This window comes from Augochlora pura, chromosome 5 (assembly GCF_028453695.1).
Source record: "Augochlora pura isolate Apur16 chromosome 5, APUR_v2.2.1, whole genome shotgun sequence".
In the NCBI taxonomy this organism is placed as follows: domain Eukaryota; kingdom Metazoa; phylum Arthropoda; class Insecta; order Hymenoptera; family Halictidae; genus Augochlora; species Augochlora pura.
In genome coordinates this window covers 17,836,190-17,855,420 of record NC_135776.1, presented here as the reverse complement: position 1 = coordinate 17,855,420, position 19,231 = coordinate 17,836,190, and the positions used below count along the sequence as shown (strand labels likewise).

Sequence of the window (19,231 nt, the reverse complement as noted above, 5' to 3'; positions counted from 1 at the left end):
TCTTTTGCATGGAATATAAAATTTTGATAGATCAGTAGAATATAGAATTCTAAATTTATACATATTGAAATGTTAACAATAAACGAAGAATAAATAAATTATAAATTGTATTCCTAGTGGATTTATTGATTAGTCAGAATATTATCATACATATTAATTAATCGGAGACAAGCATTTCCAGACCAACTCTTTTTAATCTATTAATTAATAAACCAGCATTTACTCCCATTCGTATAATTTTATAATAATTTGGAACTGACAAATCTACTATTGTGGATCCTTTTCTATAAAATTCACTCTTCCCACTGGATTCCTGTACATCATAAAATATTCCATCTAACTGAGGCCACAGATTTTCAAATTCTTTTGGGTACAAACAGCTGGGTTTGTTGCTGACATTTGCACTTGTTAATGCCAATGGTCCAACTATATGTGAAATGCAGTTTATAAAACTATTATCTGGAACTCTTATGCCTACAGTGTCGATACCTGGATTCAAACTAGGATTTAAATCCGGTTGTCGTTTTAATACAAATGTGAATGGCCCAGGCAATAAGGATGTTAGTAAATCCGGATTTAAATGATCAACAACACCCCAATATTTAATATACTTAACACTACTGACAGAAATACATAATGGTTTTCTTTCGTCTCTTCCTTTAATTTCATATAATCTTCTGATAGCATTGTTGTTCAATGCAGAACAAGCTAGACCATATACTGTGTCTGTTGCCAGTGCTATGATTTTACCCTCTTGAAGTAATTTAACAGCCACTGATATACTTCTTTTCCCTTTGGATACCCAATGCTTGGACGTGGACTCTAATTGTTTTAACTCCTCTATTGCACCTTCAGAAACAACTCCAATCGGACCTAACTGCTCCATTTTAGATATGCGTCTCTTTTTATATGCAAGACCAAACGGCACCTTTAAAATATAAACTGTTTTACTAATTTTCTGCAGCAACACTAGTATGATGTAAGAATATTTGGAGTTTCATGTTCAATAGTTCTCGCTTTGGAAATATGTTTCTAACGGTTGACTTACTTCTGAAGCACTATAATTATTTATTGTTAATTGTTGTACCTCTAATCGCGCCAATTGTGACCGCATTGGGCGTTGCAACATTTGTAAAATGTTGTCATAGGCTCGTCCGCTGACCGTGTTTGTATTTGCATAAAATATGCCCGTGAATGAGAACACTTTGGACACTTTTCGTCTGTAGAGTCCACGTTCTCCCAAGCTGCACTTCCACCTAAAACATCGTCTACTTCCTTCAACTTTGGATACGTGCGACTACTCAGCCTTCTTGCTATGTTGTAAATATAAGGGCACGTGTTGCAAGCGAAACGTAATCCGCCCAATGCTTCTTCTACTCGTAACATATTACCACAAGTCGGGCAAAACATTAACATCTTACTGACTTCAACATGATAAAATCAACAGCAATAAGAATTAACTTTTCCTTCGCTGACATGTAAAGTAGTCATAGTTTCTTGGCTACGTTTTCATAATTTACATATACGTGCATGTATATCTTTTATGCAAGCACACGTGATACCCTGAAAACGTAGTGTTTACAAGTTTTAGAATGGACAACATCTACAATATACACAATACATAATGGTATATACGCATGATAACATAGACCTGAACCAATCCGAACAAACCTGACGGACTGTGAAGTGCAACGTTGTTAAATTTGAAGAAATTGATAAGAAAATTTGTACTTCATAAAATATTTAACATTAACTAAACAGCCTAAATGCAGCGCGGCATGGCCAAGTAGCAAAAGCCAATGAAATAGAAATCCGCCTTATTACATTTCACATTTGAATTTGTCTCTCATCGCTATTTATCGGAGAATATAATATAATAGTGCCGTCACAACTCATGTGTATGTACTTATTATCGTGTGGTCGCACAACACAGTATGGACAAAGCGTGGACCTATCAAAAATTCGTTACTCCCTTTAAACGGCGCTGAGATAGGAAATCCTCAAATATTAAATCATTTCCATCACTGTGTCTACGTTAGTTCATGTAAGGTACTCGTATGTAACAAATTTGGTGGAATTTGCTATTTTTAAATAAAAATGCTAAAACATTATAAATCGAAAGATGTTTTGGATGAAGTAAAGTACTAACGTGGTACATAGACGAGTATAAAACGTGATGAACTTTATGCATCATCAAAGTGGATAAATTTAAGTAAGTTGTAATAATGTGGAGGGGTTATGACTAAATACATAACCTGTGCATATGCGATGCCGATAATTTATAACATTTTTTAAAATGACATTTAAATAAATAGATATATTTGGTTGATAAATCAAATTCTGTTTCTATATGTCATATTTTCTTCACGTTCACATAGTAACTCGATATAATATTCTAGGTGTATTTCGGATTTTAAACCAAAGGCTGTTGTGAAAGGAGCTCAAAATTAAAAGTGTATCTGTGCACAGATGCAGCATTTATTTATCTTATAAATTAGTTGCATAATATACTTCTACGCCAATATGTTTCAGAGGTATGAATTTTGTAAAAAAAGGTTATAATTTAACATAACATTAAAAATTATTTTCAGAAGTAAAGTTCTTTGTTTTGGTGCTTTGAGAGTCCAAAAGTCAAGCATACAATTAAGATGGGAAAGTACAATATCAAAAGCTGAGGCAAGACAAAGGAGGAATCTATTGTTTGATGAAGAAAAGAAAAGGCAGAAGTCAGCTGTAGGAAGAATAGAGAAAATAGAGGTAATATACCAGTCTTTGGTGGAAGAGATCAGCTTTATGATGAACAAGAACCTATCGACGCCAGCAGACTGTGCTAGACACATCAGTGAGGGTGTTGTCAAAGTCTCTGCTCTTTCCTTGGTGGATGGATCGCCATGGGATATGCACAGACCTCTCGTATCGAATTGTAAGCTGGAATTCTTGCATCTGCAGAGTCCAAAAATTTTTACTGTGAACAAAGCATTTTGGCGTACATGTTCATTCCTATTGGGTGCTGTTGTGGACACTTCGTTTAAGGAGGATGTCAGAGTCCATTTGCACAGTTTCCCAGTGCCAATTATAAAGACAGGAAGTTTCACACATGACGTATATCTAGAATTGCCAGACTGGAAGCCCACCAAACAAGAACTGCGGGCCCTGTCGGCTCAGTTCTTGAAACTGGTGAATGAGCAAATCCCCATCGAAAGGCTGGAAACCACCGAAGAGATTGCTTTGGAAATATTTCAAGACAATCCCATCAAAGTGCAACAGATCCCAAACATAGCAAAAGCGAACAATGATAAGTTGGTGCTGTACAGAGCCAAAGATCATATAGACATTAGTAAGGGCCCAATGGTAGGGAATACTGATTTAATTGGCCGTTGCACGATCACCGCCGTGCACAAGGTGCCGCGGACCGAGGGTATTTACAGATTTCAGGGTGTAGCTCTACCCAAAGGAGTTCTTCTGAATCATTACGCTTATAGTTTATTAGAAAATCGTGCTGAAAAACTGAATAAAACAATTTGGCTGCACAAGACAGTTGAAGATAGAATGTCATCAAAAACGTCATCAGAAATGTCATCACCTAAAAAAATATCTGTTTCGAATTAATTTTGATATCTCAACGGCATAGTGTAAATAAAATTATATAATTGATCCTCTTTATTCTGGTTACTCTATATGTACAGGATGTTTCACCTAACATGGACATCTAAGTATTTGTTCGATTATATTTTCATGTTACCAGGAATAAAAGAAATTTTTCAATGTTCTAGCCTGTTGGAACATCCTTTACGTACATAGGTACGTGCATTTACCAACATATTACTTTCTTAATGAACAATTAGTATTAAATCTGTTTTGTGTTTGTACAGGTACATAGCTAGTAGTATAAAAGTTAATACAGAAGAAATACAAGAGTCCGTATAGTGTAAAATTATAATATAAAATTCTGTTATGAATTTTTCCCCACGCACCGCGGACTGCGTAATTTCCAGACGAAGGTGCCTGGCAGTCTGTTGGCCACCGACGCACGACAATTCACTGACATCGTGAGAAGGAGCTGCTGGTTCCTGTACCTTTTAGTCTCATAGGTCTCGAGATAGGTCTCAAACAGATCCGATTTAAGATCCACTCGACTGGCGTACGGGGCCAGTTCGGGGCTGCACTTGAGTTCGATGTCGATCACCAAGTCGAAAGACGGCGCCTTTAACATTCGCTGGTTGGTGTCGAGCGAGCTGTTCGAAGAGCTCGCAGTGTTCACGAACTTGCTGTCATACGCGTCCTTATTCATGTTGCCGTAATAGAAGAACTGATCACCGTATTCTCCATATCCTGAATACGTGGACGCGGGCGGTGGTTTCACTGGAAACGGGAGAGGAATCTAGGAAAGAAAACGATAGGAACATGAGCGTGTTTCGACTGGTTGAGTTTAACCACCGATATCACCTGCAAACTTAATTTGTCTTTGTAGTGCCTCGTATAGAACAGGTGTTCGTTTACACTGCCCACCAAACGGCGCAGCCTCATGTACATGAAACGTTGCTCGTCCCGCCACGATTTCCCCTCGGAGTTGTCCGAAATAGGCAGACAGGTAAACCAGGCGCGTGCCATTACGTACTTGAGCTTCATGTTGACCATGCAGTTGCCAGATCGGTTTTTCGTTATTTCCGAGAACAACACTTGCCTGCCCTCCACGAGACAATCTAGGATGTCCACAACTTTGCAGCCGGAGACTAGCACGGATCTGAAGATATTCAGTTCCAGTTTTAGCTTACTTTTCTGTTAAGATAGACCAAGGAATCCGGTACGAGATAATTCACCTGTTGACTCTGCGCTCCGAGACCTTCTCAAAGAAGTACATGTACTGTTTGCAAACGCTGACGAAGACGATGGCGGTGGCGTACACGTTGCGAGAATCGTCGAGACACGTGTGATATTTCACCACTTGGCTTAGCAGATCGTTTAGTTTGTCTAGCAAGCTGCCCGCGTAGAAGCATAGCCTTGGGAACCTTTGATGTCTTACGGGCGGATGCGTGTACCTCCAGGTCACGGCTCTGAGCAGCTTGTACTGCGCTTCGATCAGCTCGAAAGTGTTCAGGGCCTTTATACAGGCCAGTATCTTCGTGTTCCTTTTCGCCTGCCACAAGGTTTGTTTCACGCGACCCGTTAGGGCCTCTATCCTCGCACCAGCAGCGAGAAACGCGGCGTTCAACGCTGACGCCGCTACCATAGAAAAGTGTCTGAAAAATTTTAAAGGGAACGTTTCTTCTCTCTAGAGTAAACGAGTAAGGATAACCGCTGTGTCATTGGAAAAGATAAGGATACAAGCGTAAAACCACCTGGAAACCAAGCGCACCGAAGTGGCCACCTCGTGGTAAGGGAGCAGTCGAAGTATCATTTCCAACATTTCCGGCGGAAGCGTGTCCAACGTGTATTCCCGGCAATTCGGGTCGTTGATTTTCTGCAAACATCTTGTATCTTGCTGCGACAACTCGGGCTCATCGCATTTTATCGCTGGTATCTTTTGCCGCTTCTGCGCGTTCATTTAAAGGAATAAAACATGCAAAACGGATTGCTTCTATCTCAAAGAACGTTGGCCCCCTTTGGTGCAGCGGTTGCGACTTTCGCTAAAACGCCGCCTTCGATTTATTCATGCTCGATAAAATGGTGTTTTTCGCTAAAAAGAAGAATTTTAAAAAGCTACAAATGTCCGACAGAAAGATATCGAAACAAAGTGAGTAACGTTTGGACGCGCGGTCGGATCACTCTTTTCGACCTCTCGTTTTGCAATTTTATGTATACTTTGTTACATGTGCGATGCAGGTAAGTTAACTTAACGCATAGATCATTGGTTATTATCGAAAATAACATGTATCTTTCGGTCGATTTATTGGAATTATATTTACAAATCGGGGGGGGGGGGATCGGAATCAAGATTGTCTTTGGTCTGCGTGTTTGTCTGTATGTGTTTTGCGTGCGCGAGTATGGGTGTGTTACTCGTTCTGGCACGAAGTTACAGACGAAACGAATATATATACAGACCCTGCGAGCATGGAAGTAGAACATAATCGTACGACAGAACTTAATGCGTTATTACCAATTGTAGTAATCTTTGTTACTAACTCGGTATACGGTGTTTTCCCCTCATAACGTAGCGCGACGTGGAAACCCGACGAAACGTTCAGGAGCAACGGAACCTCTTTGCTACGGTGCAAACCGATGTCCAGTACTCGACAGTATCGCGGCTGGTCCTCGAGTCGTGCAACGCAAGCGGGAGAAAAGATTGTACTATACGAGAAATAAAACGGAACGACCGTCTAACAGTCTAACAGCTAGGTACGGCTGGTGGCATCCCCGGATGCTTTCCCCAAGGAACAGTAATAGATGTAAGAAACTTTTGTTTGGTCCATTCGAGTACCTAATTCGATTATCATAAAAATCGGAGTCTTGTCCTATCGAGGAAAGAGCGATCATGGCTTCGCAGCTTTTAAACGGAGAAGTTGACCGGCATGAGGAGCGTAAACTTAGTCTGATCGACGGGTAACTCTTCAGAAGCGCAGGGGCTGATGCTGTCCAGCAGGCTCTGTATCGCGTTCTGATTTGATGGGTGCTTTCTCTTTGTGTGCTCTCGCCTATGCTTCAGCTCCTTGAAAGTTTTCCCGCACTGCTCGCAGACGTACGGCCTAGCGGCTTCGTGCGACCGCACGTGCCCCTCGTAGTGACTCTTCCGAACGAACTTCTTCCCGCATTGACTGCAGTCGAACTGGAAACGACCCTCGTGCGCTGCCACGTGCGAACTCAGCGTCCATTTGGTCTTGAAGGTCTTCGAACAGTAGTCGCAGCGGATCTTGGATCCGTTCGGCTTGTCGGATTGAAGAGAACGCCGAGGATTCTTGTGCAGAAGCAACATCTCCTCCAGCAGAAAGTCGTCCTCCTTCTCGCCCTGCTCCTTCTCCGATTCCACCTTGGACAGTACCGACTGTGCGTCCAACAAGTGTGCCGTATGCCGCTTCATGTGCTCCTGGAGCTCTATCTCGTCCTTCGAGCACGTCCCGCACAGGGCACACACGTTCTTATCCGATAACTGGCGAACAAAGCGAATTTGAGATTAAAAACTATTGATGGACTTTCGTGGAATATAGCAATTATTAGACTGCGGATCTTGGTACAGCGAACGTACGAAGAACCGACTATATCAATAAAAATATCTAATATCTCGATGGCAGGAATTTTTTACGAAGATTCGCAGTAGAATGTATGCATATATCGAGGATTCGCCCCTCGCTTAGGCAACCAGACGTCTCCTGTGCACCTCGCGCATTCCGGTTGCCTACGCAAGGGACAGATCGCATAGGCGGCGGTATACCTTTTCGTGGCAGCTCATGTGAGCCTTCAGCTTCATCTCGCTGGTGTACTTCTTCTTACATTGCGGACAACTGTAAGACTTGCTCTCTCGATGACCCATGTCATCGGGCCAGGCTGCTTGTCTGTATGCTATACTCTCCGATTCGCTTATCCGTGGTTTCATCGCTGAATTTTCGTAACTGGAAAGCTTCTCTTTCCTCATCTCGTGGCGAAGTATATGCCGCTTGAGGTCGTGGGCCCTGGAAAAGGCGCGGCCGTATCGAGTGCAGCCCGGATAAGGACAGCCCTTCGTCTTGTCGTTCCTCGGACGCGACGAAGGTTTCACGTCCCTCGTGCAATCCTTGCATGGTTTCTCGATCTTCTGGCTGCTGACGGTCGCCAGCTGGGCCGACAGCGGGATTACGATCGAGATCGTTTCATTGGTGCCCGGGTTCACGATCGGGCCCACGTGGATCGCCGGTGGCGTGGCCAGGGAGAGACCGTTCTCGCTGCTCCTGCTCATCGCTGCTGTTCACCAACTGTGAAACGAACAACTATATTGTCCTCGGCGTTTGTTAAGTCTATCTCCAAAATCCAATCAAGGGTCAAACGAATCGATAATTGCAGAAAGGGAATAGAATTAGCAATTCGAGAAATGTTTAGTTTCAGAAATGCGATATTCGTGCAGGGAAACTGGATTGGCGGCATTTTTTAAAAGAACATACTGAAATTTGACGCATTCCAGAGTAATTTTCAATCCCAACAAAGTACCTCAGTCTACGACCAGAATACAAAAATATCGTATCGAAATTGAGAATACCTTTAAGGAACGATATTATATCTCTTTCTGCAATCTGCGATTAATTTAACGCGCATCTAAGATAAGAAAGCGTCATGCAACCGCGACAAAGCAAACTGAAACACACTGTTCGTTCACAGAAACGCTTGTGTACTCTCCCGGTTAGGGTCGAGGAAAACGCGCGGCGGAGCCCGGATATTTATAAAATGTGAACGCGGATCGTAGCTATCGGCTGTCCGCGACTGATCGCATCGAGCATGCAACAGCATCCGCCATCTTGAACCAGAGGATTCTTTGCAAACAAGAGCACAAAATCGAAGAGAAAACCGTATCGAGTCGCCGTGAAAACGAGAAGAGAGCTCCTTACGTCGGGCGAGCTCGCGTGCTGATTCGATCGTCCTCGCCTCTTGCTCTCATCCGCTGCGTCGCGAGCATCGGCGTGTATTGCCGACTATTGGCGAGTATCGTGTAGCACACGCCAATGTGTTGAGCACCGTGAGTCACCCTTCTCGGAGAGGATCGACCCCCGGAATCATCGGCTCGACTCTAATCAGGCCATGTGGCCGCCAACAAATTTCGCTGCTGTTTCGCAATCCTTTTGCTCCGACGGGTTCAGGGTCAAACGTCGCGAGGAACCAGGACTCGTTCTGCGGCGACTTCCCTCAGAGCCTCTCTCGTCTTTGACTTTCTCGAGCGATCCGATCCGGTCTTTCCCGAGGACTTTGTAGCAGGAGCCGGCCGACTCGAGGGGCTTATGGGACAACGCGTCTAAGGCCGTCGCTCGGTCTAGACGCCGAGGACGTCCGCGACGTTTCTCCTCGCGGGACGAAACCTACGCCGCCAACCTCCGCTCCTCCCTCGCTTGCTTTCTCCGTCTCTGTTTATCGACGCCGAGCGCAACGCGTTCCACGCGTGCAGTCGCGTTCCAATGTTCGACAGCCGTGCCAAAACCGAGGCCGGAGACGCCGAGTCTTCGCTTCGCCTATTCGCTTCGTCTCTTCGCTTCGACTCTTCGCTTTGCCTGCTCTTGCTGGCCCGCGACGTTTTCGTTCGCTCACTTTCCTCGCCGCGATGAAAGTGTGCTACTGATCAGGAACGCGCACTCTCCCTAAGCTCGCACAGCCACCAGGCCACGGCAGACGCGCGCGGCACGCTCGTTTCACGGGCATATCTTCGACACGGCTCGCGCATGTCAACATCAGCCGACCAGGATCTACAGGGTGTCCCGTTTCAATCTGCTTCTCGGAACCAAATCCTTCCCGAAAACCTGCGAAAGTTCAATGATAATTTTATACGATCCGTTTGTTTCTAGATGAAGCCCGAGTTCGAGCATGTCGCAGTCTTTCCCTAACAATGAGACAGTCGTCTCGGTAACTCGCGACTAGAAAACACTGGCACAAGTTCGAAATTTGTTCGTTCCATTTTAAGCCACGCATTAATTTTTTTGAAACGGCGCTCGAACGTATTTAACCCTAGAACAACTCCACGACATTGCTAAATTGTCTGCGAACGTGTAAATATTATATTAAAACATTGAGGTTTCCCTTGTTCTCTTAACTCGTGCTATACATCGTATTTTATATTTCGGAAATAACATATAATAAAATGGAACAGATTTGTTCTAGGATTAAGTTATAGATCGTGGATTGTAGAATATAACGATTCTAGGTGCGCTCGCACGAGACAATGCAGAAAAGATAGAGCGAGGTGATATTCGGTGATAGGCGAGTAGACGGCGAAGCGATCGGTTGATTATGATGGAAATGCATGCGTGCGTGCGGCCCCCACTCTGTAATCGAACAACCCTCCATTACTGGCATAAGGACGCGTGCACACACATAATGCATGCCGCAAATGCGCCGACACTTGTTACCGGTGGATCGTACCAAACAATAACTGCATCAGTCAGATAACCCGATTGAATTTCAAAATTGTTACGAACGATTTAACGCATCAAAAGGATCCCGTTTATCTGCGATTCTTCGCGAGCTGCGTTACAAAGTTTACGAATTTTCGACAAGATTAGTCCGATGTCGGAACCGTTTAATGACGAATGGCGCACCCTCCGGTTTCCCCTTGAGATTGCCGTGTCTAATCAGCTAATGGCGCGCACGAAAATAATTAGTATGGAAAAGAATGATCCAAGCGGGATGATCGTGCTGCGGCGCGCGCCGCACCAGCTCGTGGACACTGGCCGGCGAAAGTTTTCATTATTTACGCGCGTAATATACGATTTAATCGCAAACGCCTACTAAACACCGGACACGTGCGCCGCCGACAACAGCTGCACGATAACGTTGCGTTCTATTGCCTGCCTAATGTAATTAGCGGCTGCTAATAAACGCGAGCGTGACGGACGCGTGACGCGGTAATTAAGACTATTCGGAGCCTCTTATCGAGGAACTATCTATCAACGGCCGAGTGAAACTTTGACGCGTTTCACGGAGAATCGATTACTTTTAAATAAAGGCCAACAAACGAGTAAACACTAATTAAGTCAGCCGCTCTGGCCCGCAGTTTCAGATTGCCCGGTGTGTCCATTTCAGCAAAGGCGGAGCTTGTCTATCAAAGTTCCGCGGTCTTCGTCCCTGATGGACAAGTTTGTTCACCGTGACTTCGCTTGTGAGCGCTAGAAGCGAGTCGAGGATCAGCGAGGGATCCTCGTCCAACGATCGTTTCACCGTTTCTTATTAGAATTCTCTCCTTTAGCAAGCGAAGTGTAACGATTCGACTAACATGTGTAGAATCCGACACGAATCGTTTAATTTCACGGAGATACGCGCGAGTGTGGCACCAGGTCATACACGAATTTCCTTCTCGCTCGCGTTCCGGACCAAAATCCGATTCGTGGGTTTCACCACTTAGCGATGCGCGACAGAAGAAAAACACAGATTTCTAACAAATTACCGCGGTGCGAGTGAGTCGAGGAAAATTTTTTTTAAAAGTCCCTGTCCACCTCTCAGAGATACGTTTATACTTTTAGCCGCGTTTTACTCTAGCAACGGCGATAATGATTTTTAAGACAAAGCGCGATAGAGCTTTGCAGCGCAAGCGTTGTTAAATGTTAAACGGTCTTGTTGTTATAAGTACCAGGTTCGGGTTGGGCTAGCAGGATGCTCCAAGTTCGTCCAATGCCGAAATTTCTTGAAAGACTGAAATATTAATATTAAATGAATTATTTTAGAAAACCAGTGAAATCTCATCCTAAATGTGATTTTTATATTTTTAGTTTACACTACCTTCGTATCTAAATGACTGTCCTATTTGTATAGATTATTGCTATGGTGGTCCCATTATAAAAAAAATGCTTTACAGCTATTCTATCATTAATTTGAAGGCGTAAGCATAATTCGTTAAGTATGATACAGCTGTGCCAGTATAATAAGTATTTAGTTATCTTGCGAGAAGATTTCCCGCGCTACCATAACTAGCTCGTAACTCATGCACAGAGCCTCGGTATATCGATCTTTTGTCGTTTTTCCAACGCGAGGGAAAGCGTGGTGCGCGCGTGTGCGTGATTTTCCTCGAATTCCTCGTCGTTGGATTCCCAGTTCGGTTATTATTGCTCGGCGCGGCCATCGTTCAGCAATTTCACGTGGCCTCACTCTCGTAATTGCCCGAAACGCGGCGTTCTTTTCTGGAATCAGCCGTGATCGTGAAAGTCCGTTGCCGCGGAGTACCCCTCGCGAGTCGTAACTCATTGTTTTGTTTTTCCGTAACGATCCTCGCGAAATTCCATTAGAAAAAAAAAACCCAGCACCACGAGACAAAAAGATCAAAACGGGGAGAGAGCGGACGGTACGGAGTCGACAAAGAAATTTAATCGATCGAATGCCGCGTATATCCTTGTCAAAATGCCGGACGTGCTCCGGATGCCATATGCCTCCTTGCTCCACTTGTCGAGACATTGTTGCGATTCTAATCGACTAGTTTAAAAAAATTTATTCGCGGATACGGCGCAGATACGAAATTCCTTCGGGCGCGTCAAGAGCCGGATAACTATACTCTAATCAACAGATTATGCTAAACGTTAGAATATCTAAACGCGATATTTGAATAGTTTTGCATAATCCGATGCAACGATATCGCAACTGCTCGCGCGAGAGTTAATCCGTAGAAAGGTGGATATTTCCTGAAATGGATCGTGCGCTGGAAGAAATCCGTCCGGCTCGAAATCGCATCGGCAATTAGTTGAAAGTGTAAACGTTACTAATCGATGTATGTACGGTATCAGCTAATCGCGGCGAATAAGGAGAAGGCGGCAAGGAGAGTCACGGTAACTTTCGTTAGTGAGAGCGATATTCGTACGTTCGGAGCTCTGCTCCCAGTTTCCATTCGTTCGTTTGCGATCGTAAGCGTGTGTAATCCCCCTTCTTCGATGGCAATCGCAAACGATCACTTTCTTCGAGACTCCTTCGAAGGATCTGCTAGATCCGCGGTTCAGCGATCCAGCGATCCAACGATCCGGTGATCCAGCGCGAGGATCGCTCTTCGTCGCCTTCTTCGGTGCGGTTCCTCGATCGTTTACCATGATTGTCCGCTGAGACCGAACACGCGAAGGATCGTCTCGATTGTCTACTTTGAACGGTGATCTAGTGAACAAGTGAACAGTGAACATTTTCTATCGCGCTGCGGATTTTCAAACATGAAGTGGTAACCTGATCGATCGAGAGACACACACGGTGCACCCCGCTCCCCGGAAATGAATCTTCGCGGTCGATCAGCGATACTCCTTTTCGTTCTCGCGGAGATCGTCTGCGTGACGCCGAGGATCACCGACAATCATTCTGGTGAGCACTCGATTCTAGGCTGTTTTCTTAATTTAGACAACCGCTCGATCGCCGTCTTTAGGGTTCATTATTCGTGATATCCATTAGAGTCATGCTCATGGCTGACTGCTATCCGAGATAACATTGTGGAAATAAAGCTACGCGGGCAACTAGCAACTTGTTTGATACGCGCGAGGTCCTTGACTAAAAGATAGCGGTAATCGGGTGAGAACCCTGAGCTTTTTAAATAACAGAGTGCGGATGTCCGACAGCGTCACACAGGCAACCCCGGGCAATCTTCGGGGAGGGTAGCACCCAGAGGAACTTGACATCTATTGGGAAGAAGAGCGTCGCGAGCACAGGCAGGATCTTCAACGGGAAGCCGAGCAGAAGAGGTTCCTGGCCCTGGCAAGTGTCGCTGCAGTTGTTGCATCCGAAACTAGGATTCATAGGACACTGGTGCGGCGGCGTTCTGATCGATCCTGTCTGGGTGATCACTGCAGCTCACTGTATTCACAAGTGAGTTTCGTGTAATATGAACTATAAGGTTGTGCCAAAAGTCACGCAATCGGGAAATGAGGTCCCAATGGTCATTTGAAGTAACTTTTTTCTATAGAAAAATGTTTTTCGAGGTATCGTTTACGAGCTATTAGCGAAAAATACTGGCCATTAAGGGGCGAGCATTGGTCATTGTTTTTTCTTAATAACTCGTAAACCAAGTCGCGTATAGTATTTGCGCAAAAGAAAAAGTTGCTTCAAATGATATCAGGAACCCCTCAATTCTCGATTACGAGTGACTTTTCATGTTATATGTAACGTAAAAATATTAAAATAGCTACTTGGATGTTTTTGGAAAATCGACTTGGGTCACTTTCAAAATAAACAACTCGTATGTAGAATGTGTTTAGATCCTCTTCTCGACTCACTGTTCTCCTTTACAGCGACCTTTTTAATTTGCCCATCGGCGCTCTGTGGACAGCTGTCGTAGGGGAATGGGAACTGGACTCCGGAGGTCGTGGTTCGGCTAGGCTGCCCGTAGAACGAGTAGTCCTACACGAGAGATTCAACAATTACGTTCACGACATTGGTAGGTGAGAGTGCCTCGGTTGGCTTAAGGAATTGACGAGTAGAGAAAGAGATGGAAAGGCCGTGTGTTTACAGCCCTGATGAAGCTTGCCAGACCGGCTCCCCTGTCGAAGGTGGTGAGAACCATACGTTTGCCAGAACCAGAGGAGAAGCTAGCGAATGGCTATTGCGTCGCCTCCGGTTGGGGCCGTTACGGACCGTCCCAATCGCTTTCGACCGCGTTGCTCGAAGCATCGGTGCCATTGCTCGATCTTGAGAAGTGCATAAAGGCGTACGGAAAATCGGTGCCCATACGAAGCGGCCACCTTTGCGCCGGACACACCGACGGCTCCTCCGGCAGCTGCGTAGTAAGTATAATTTCGATCAGTAGAGAAACGATCATAGATTTTTATGGCCGCGGCGAACCTCGGTCTAAAATCTGCTGGCGCGAACGGTTTTAATCGATGCTCGAGGAACCACGTTCCGGTCCGCAGAATCGTACAAGATATAACTCAATCGACATCCACTTAACTAGATTAGAAGTTTCGCGTCTCCGGGATGACGGAACTCCGTCCTTCATCAACGAGATAGATCGGTTTAGCTTCGACCGATTCGATTCGTTCTTTTCGTCGTTTCGGTTTCAGTTTTCTGGATTTTTCCAAGCATTACCACGTATTTTTCCAAGCGAAAAATAGCAGACGTCGAAACTGCTGATTTTCGTCTCGTGGCTGTTCCATTTCCAAGCCTAAAAAATTATGAAAAGTAACATTATTCGTAAAAGCAAATGTAACAGTTTTGTAGAGTTGAAAGAGATCCCCCGAATAGCTTACTAACCTTGCTAATTAAATCACGAGTCTCTTTATATGACAAAAATCGCAAATTTATTTTCTGTGGACGTCCCTCTCGTAACGACGTTTCGTCGGTTGTTCGCAGGGCGATTCCGGTGGACCGTTGCAATGTCGTCGCCCAGACGGCGTATGGCAATTGGCTGGTGTCACGTCGTTTGGCTCGGGTTGTGCCAGGCCGGGTTATCCGGATGTTTATACGAAGGTGCAGCACTACGTTGACTGGATAAGGAACACCATCGACAAGGACGAGGACGCGCAATATTTGTAATTTTGTAGATACCATTTGTGTAAATATTGTTTAGAGGAAGCATTGTAAATATACGATTACAGAGGATGACCGAATTGTTCAAGATTTTCAATTGAACTTGCTCGAACCTACGCGTAAACGCACGATGCATCGTGCAAATAAATCGCGATTGCAACGAAACTGCAAAGATCGAGTCGAATGGAAAGAAAATGGCTACAGGTAGGGTAGCTGAAAGTTTCGAAGAAAATCCATTCGCCAGAGGCCAGGCAATCCCACAATTTTATGAAATAGACAGCTTTCTCAGCTCCTGAGATGCCAAGATCTGCATTTATATGACGCGACGGAACGATGCGAAACCCAACTTGTTTCGCGTCCCGTGCGTTCGTTGCATAACACCGCGATGCGCAGAGTGATTGAATTTCCTTGGATGATGTTAGAAATATCGATTCACAGGCAACATATTCCATCAGGAACATGGAGTGCAGGGTACACCAATTATGAGCCCGGCTACATCCATTAATTAACTTAATGTCGGGTACTTAGGTTAAGTGTGGAATGTTCATGTTCTGTTAAAACAATTTTCTATCACCGTTTCTTATAGAAATCAAGTTCCCATCGTTGCAAATCCATATTCGTGTCAAGCTTGTGAACAAGTGGCGAGAACGAATGTCGACAAAAATAAGTGGGACAGAGAAATTTTGAAAGCGCAGATCTTTCCATGTTTGATTTTTTCTTTACCAAAATTTCTCGAAACCAAGATAAAATGACAAAATTTTAACAATTAATTGTACGGCAAATGCTGCGAGCAAATGCGCTGATTAAACAGAAAACAGACGTTCATATCGTTCAGAATTATTTTGTCTTCTTAAAATTTGAATTTAGCGCCATTTAACCTGTGACCAAATTACCCAAACGTAAACAGAAATAGAGAAATATTCAGGAAACTAGTTACTCCAAATTACTCCTCTTGGTCTTAAAAAGCTCCTAGAGATGCCGAGCGTCGATCATACATTTCACGTAACAATAATTATTACTAATTTTGGCTAATTATTTTCTTTTCAACAATAGTCCGTTCATGGATCACGGCGTACTGTCATCGCATACCGGCAAACGTCGAAACTAAATCTTTGTAGCGCCTACGAACAATGTACCATTATCGAAAATCGATAATTATCGCATAATTAGGCTACAGGAGAAAAGATCAATGGCAGAGGACTATTAGGAAGCATATACTGCACTGATGTCGTCTAACAAAAACAGATGACAACACTGTGAAACATAATAGTTAATAAAACTTCAAGAAACAATAAAGTATGTTGTGCGAGATTATTATAAGTCTATTTTATATGATGTCGATGCAGTCGACTCTCCTCAAGAGTCCTGTATCTCGACATTATTTCTTTATCCCCTAAGGATGCCACAATTTATGTCTTCCGACAGCCCTGCATTTTATATAAACAGTTTCAATTAAATGAAATAACTCATGAACTAGTAGTTCAAATTTTCTATATTTGGTCTCAAATTGTTTAATACGATTAATTTAACTAGAATTCTTAAAAAAATAAACCTTAACATAACCTTAACAAATTCACAAATCAAGTGTCAAAACTCAGAAACCAAAAATATCTCTGTATTCCATAATTTTTGGTAATTAAAGGCATTTCAAAAAAGTAAATTTTGATATTCGAAAAATAAATAATTGAGGAATAAAAGAATAATCCAATGGTACAGGATCATTGAGAAACGTCTGTTCCATCGATATTATATGAAATAAATGCATAATAACATTAAAAAATGTAATTAATTGCTACTTAAGGTTTTAATAAATACTATGTTAATAAAGGTAGTTAATTAACAAATCTGGTTTTTGTTAGATGATATCGACGCAACAAACTCTCCTGAACAGTTGAGTGCCTCTGGTTTATTTTGTTATGCTCTAATTATGCCATAATTGGTATCTGTCGCTATGCAGTACGCCACATTCCGCGAACTAGCTATTTTAATGAAAATCATAATTAACCATAATAATCCTTAACTATGGCAATCTGAGGTGTGGTGTTAGTACTCGAAATTGGTAGTAGTATTTTGCGACTAGTTTCCCTATATTTATATTTTCGTTTGAGCCAAATTTGTGGCTACGCCGAAAAACGCGAAATTCAAATTTGACGAAGACTGATTCTTTGCATGGTTTGTAAAGCATAAAACTGACTATATTGAATGTGAACGGGATTAGGTAAAGCGATCTTTTTCGAAATAATTGAGATTAATATTCGTCGTTTGTTATAGTTATTTATTTATTATAAAATTATGCTTCCAACAAATTGAAAAGGAATATATGCATGCATGGAATCGAATCGATCGGACAGACGATCATTAAAAAAATTTTTGCAATCGAACATTGATACACAGCTCTGTGTTCTGTTATAATTAGTATTTCTAGGTTTGAAGCAAATCGCTGTACACGCGGACATCACCTACTTAACATTTCTCCTCTTTTGTGATCTACAATGATCTTGTAAACTTTACGTAAGGAAGAATCAAGATTTTCTATAAGATTCAAGCTGCCTAATAATTTGTTTTTTCTATCAACATCTGTGCTCCTCCTTGCGTAAAGCGTATTTAGCTGTTTTCTTACTTACGTTCTCTTTTTAATCTACAAAGTACTTAATTATTGGCTGTTCCGTTGTCATCATAAAAAATGTAGAACAATCGATCAAACTTACTTGAGGTAACGATGTTTACGGACGAAAGTAAATTGTCATTTTACATGTTGTATAATACAAGCCTGACACTACGTACAAATGAAAATTCGAAGAGCAAATAATACGTACTCGTTCATCATTGAACAAGTAACAGTCTTCAGATGTTTCTAGTACGCGAAGTTCAATGACGTGTCCCTTTTGATTCAATAGGAGACAATAGTTTGAAGAATGCGTCTCACACCTACTTTCTTCCGAATGATTTCAACGATTGGTAAGGCCAATGTAATCCCGATGGATCGATTAGTTTCACAAAACTCTGGCTGCAACAAAAGGACTATTTGGCGGTTCATTGGAAATTATAATCTGTTCAAGTGTAAATATTTTTTACTAAAAATATTTTTATTACCAAATGCTCCTTAAGATACAGTGAACGATTCAAGGGGAATTTCATCGAGATTACACCGCGCCTCGTAATAAAAATTATTATTGACAAGAATACTCGGTTTTTTAGTAACAAAAACAGCGATTTTTCTTTCTTAGGGACGATTAAATAGTAAATAGTTTTTTTTTTATATTTATCTCATTTGGTTTCAATTTTCGTTACTTTAATAGTACGTGCTAATCGTTTATCTATTCTCAACAAGTTCATCCCTTACACAATGTTTAACATAACAGCCTGCCAGCAGCGCAAAAGATTAAAGATAGTTCATTTTTACTTAGATTCGCCTTATTTTTGCAATTTCGTACACTTTTCTAATCTTCGAGTCTCTTATTTTGTTATTTCCTTTTTTTACTTTATATTAGCGACGAAACAGTAATTATAACTTCTTTCTTCTTTTTCTTCGATTAACCGCGAGACTGACGAGGCAACGACGCAACGACGGTTCATGCAAGCGTTCTTGAGAAATATTCGTGGTGTCAATTGTACCGTCCCGGTAACGTCACGTCACGTTTTTTTAACTCGTTGCTTTCTCTCTTTCTTTCATTTTCTTCATTAACGACCCTTAATTATAGGCCTCTGGCAGAGGCGATTCTTGCGAATGCGTTCCACAGGCATCTAGGCACGACAGATATAAAAGTAGTACGTTCAGGAATACTCAGATTCATAACAATCGATATTCTAAAATAGTGCTATCACGTTCATCTAACTCTAAAAAACGATGTCACTTGTTTCTGTCTTTTTTCAATTTTTTTCTGCCTATTTTCTATGTATATTTGGCTCATTCCGCTGCTAAATTACGAGCTGTTAGCGTTGAAGCAACTATGTATCACTTGTTATTTAATGTCTGCCATTATCATTCGTTTCATTTTATTTGCGTATCAGTGGAAACCTCGCTCAGAAGTGTAGCGCCTCAAAACTTGCATACTAAAATCGATTTTTCTTTGCTTTTCTCTTCTTTAATCGTTATTACGACATCAAGCACGCGGCCATACTTTTTTCGAGCTTTCTCGCGTTC

General features: G+C 42.6%; 6 protein-coding genes across 6 annotated transcripts; 2 read left to right on the top strand and 4 right to left on the bottom strand.

The window, feature by feature from the left end:
- Positions 1–94: 94 nt before the first annotated feature.
- Positions 95–886, bottom strand: Tcs1 (Threonyl-carbamoyl synthesis 1). Its single transcript, XM_078180304.1, has one exon. It carries the CDS (start codon positions 884–886, stop codon positions 158–160), a length of 729 nt encoding a protein of 242 aa, XP_078036430.1. The 3' UTR covers positions 95–157.
- Positions 789–1,549, bottom strand: Polr3k (RNA polymerase III subunit K). Its single transcript, XM_078180305.1, has 2 exons — positions 1,088–1,549; positions 789–928 (listed from the first exon to the last, which is right to left on the bottom strand). Exon 1 carries the CDS (start codon positions 1,414–1,416, stop codon positions 1,090–1,092), a length of 327 nt encoding a protein of 108 aa, XP_078036431.1. The 5' UTR covers positions 1,417–1,549; the 3' UTR covers positions 789–928; positions 1,088–1,089.
- Positions 1,550–1,948: 399 nt separating this feature from the next.
- Mrpl39 (mitochondrial ribosomal protein L39) lies at positions 1,949–3,663 on the top strand. Its single transcript, XM_078180303.1, has 3 exons — positions 1,949–2,212; positions 2,400–2,534; positions 2,592–3,663. The coding sequence occupies exons 2-3, from the start codon at positions 2,524–2,526 to the stop codon at positions 3,607–3,609; spliced, it is 1,029 nt and encodes a 342-aa protein (XP_078036429.1). The 5' UTR covers positions 1,949–2,212; positions 2,400–2,523; the 3' UTR covers positions 3,610–3,663.
- Positions 3,664–3,832: 169 nt separating this feature from the next.
- LOC144470068 (uncharacterized) lies at positions 3,833–5,721 on the bottom strand. Its single transcript, XM_078180876.1, has 4 exons — positions 5,284–5,721; positions 4,821–5,223; positions 4,438–4,744; positions 3,833–4,381 (listed from the first exon to the last, which is right to left on the bottom strand). The coding sequence occupies exons 1-4, from the start codon at positions 5,543–5,545 to the stop codon at positions 3,953–3,955; spliced, it is 1,401 nt and encodes a 466-aa protein (XP_078037002.1). The 5' UTR covers positions 5,546–5,721; the 3' UTR covers positions 3,833–3,952.
- Positions 5,722–5,900: 179 nt separating this feature from the next.
- Positions 5,901–11,493, bottom strand: LOC144469728 (uncharacterized). Its single transcript, XM_078180302.1, has 5 exons — positions 11,383–11,493; positions 11,234–11,295; positions 8,511–9,410; positions 7,367–7,883; positions 5,901–7,084 (listed from the first exon to the last, which is right to left on the bottom strand). The coding sequence occupies exons 4-5, from the start codon at positions 7,865–7,867 to the stop codon at positions 6,488–6,490; spliced, it is 1,098 nt and encodes a 365-aa protein (XP_078036428.1). The 5' UTR covers positions 7,868–7,883; positions 8,511–9,410; positions 11,234–11,295; positions 11,383–11,493; the 3' UTR covers positions 5,901–6,487.
- Positions 11,494–12,503: 1,010 nt separating this feature from the next.
- On the top strand, positions 12,504–15,103 carry LOC144469999 (chymotrypsin-like elastase family member 2A). Its single transcript, XM_078180758.1, has 5 exons — positions 12,504–12,933; positions 13,185–13,431; positions 13,854–13,999; positions 14,074–14,345; positions 14,911–15,103. Exons 1-5 carry the CDS (start codon positions 12,846–12,848, stop codon positions 15,091–15,093), a joined length of 936 nt encoding a protein of 311 aa, XP_078036884.1. The 5' UTR covers positions 12,504–12,845; the 3' UTR covers positions 15,094–15,103.
- Positions 15,104–19,231: the final 4,128 nt, after the last annotated feature.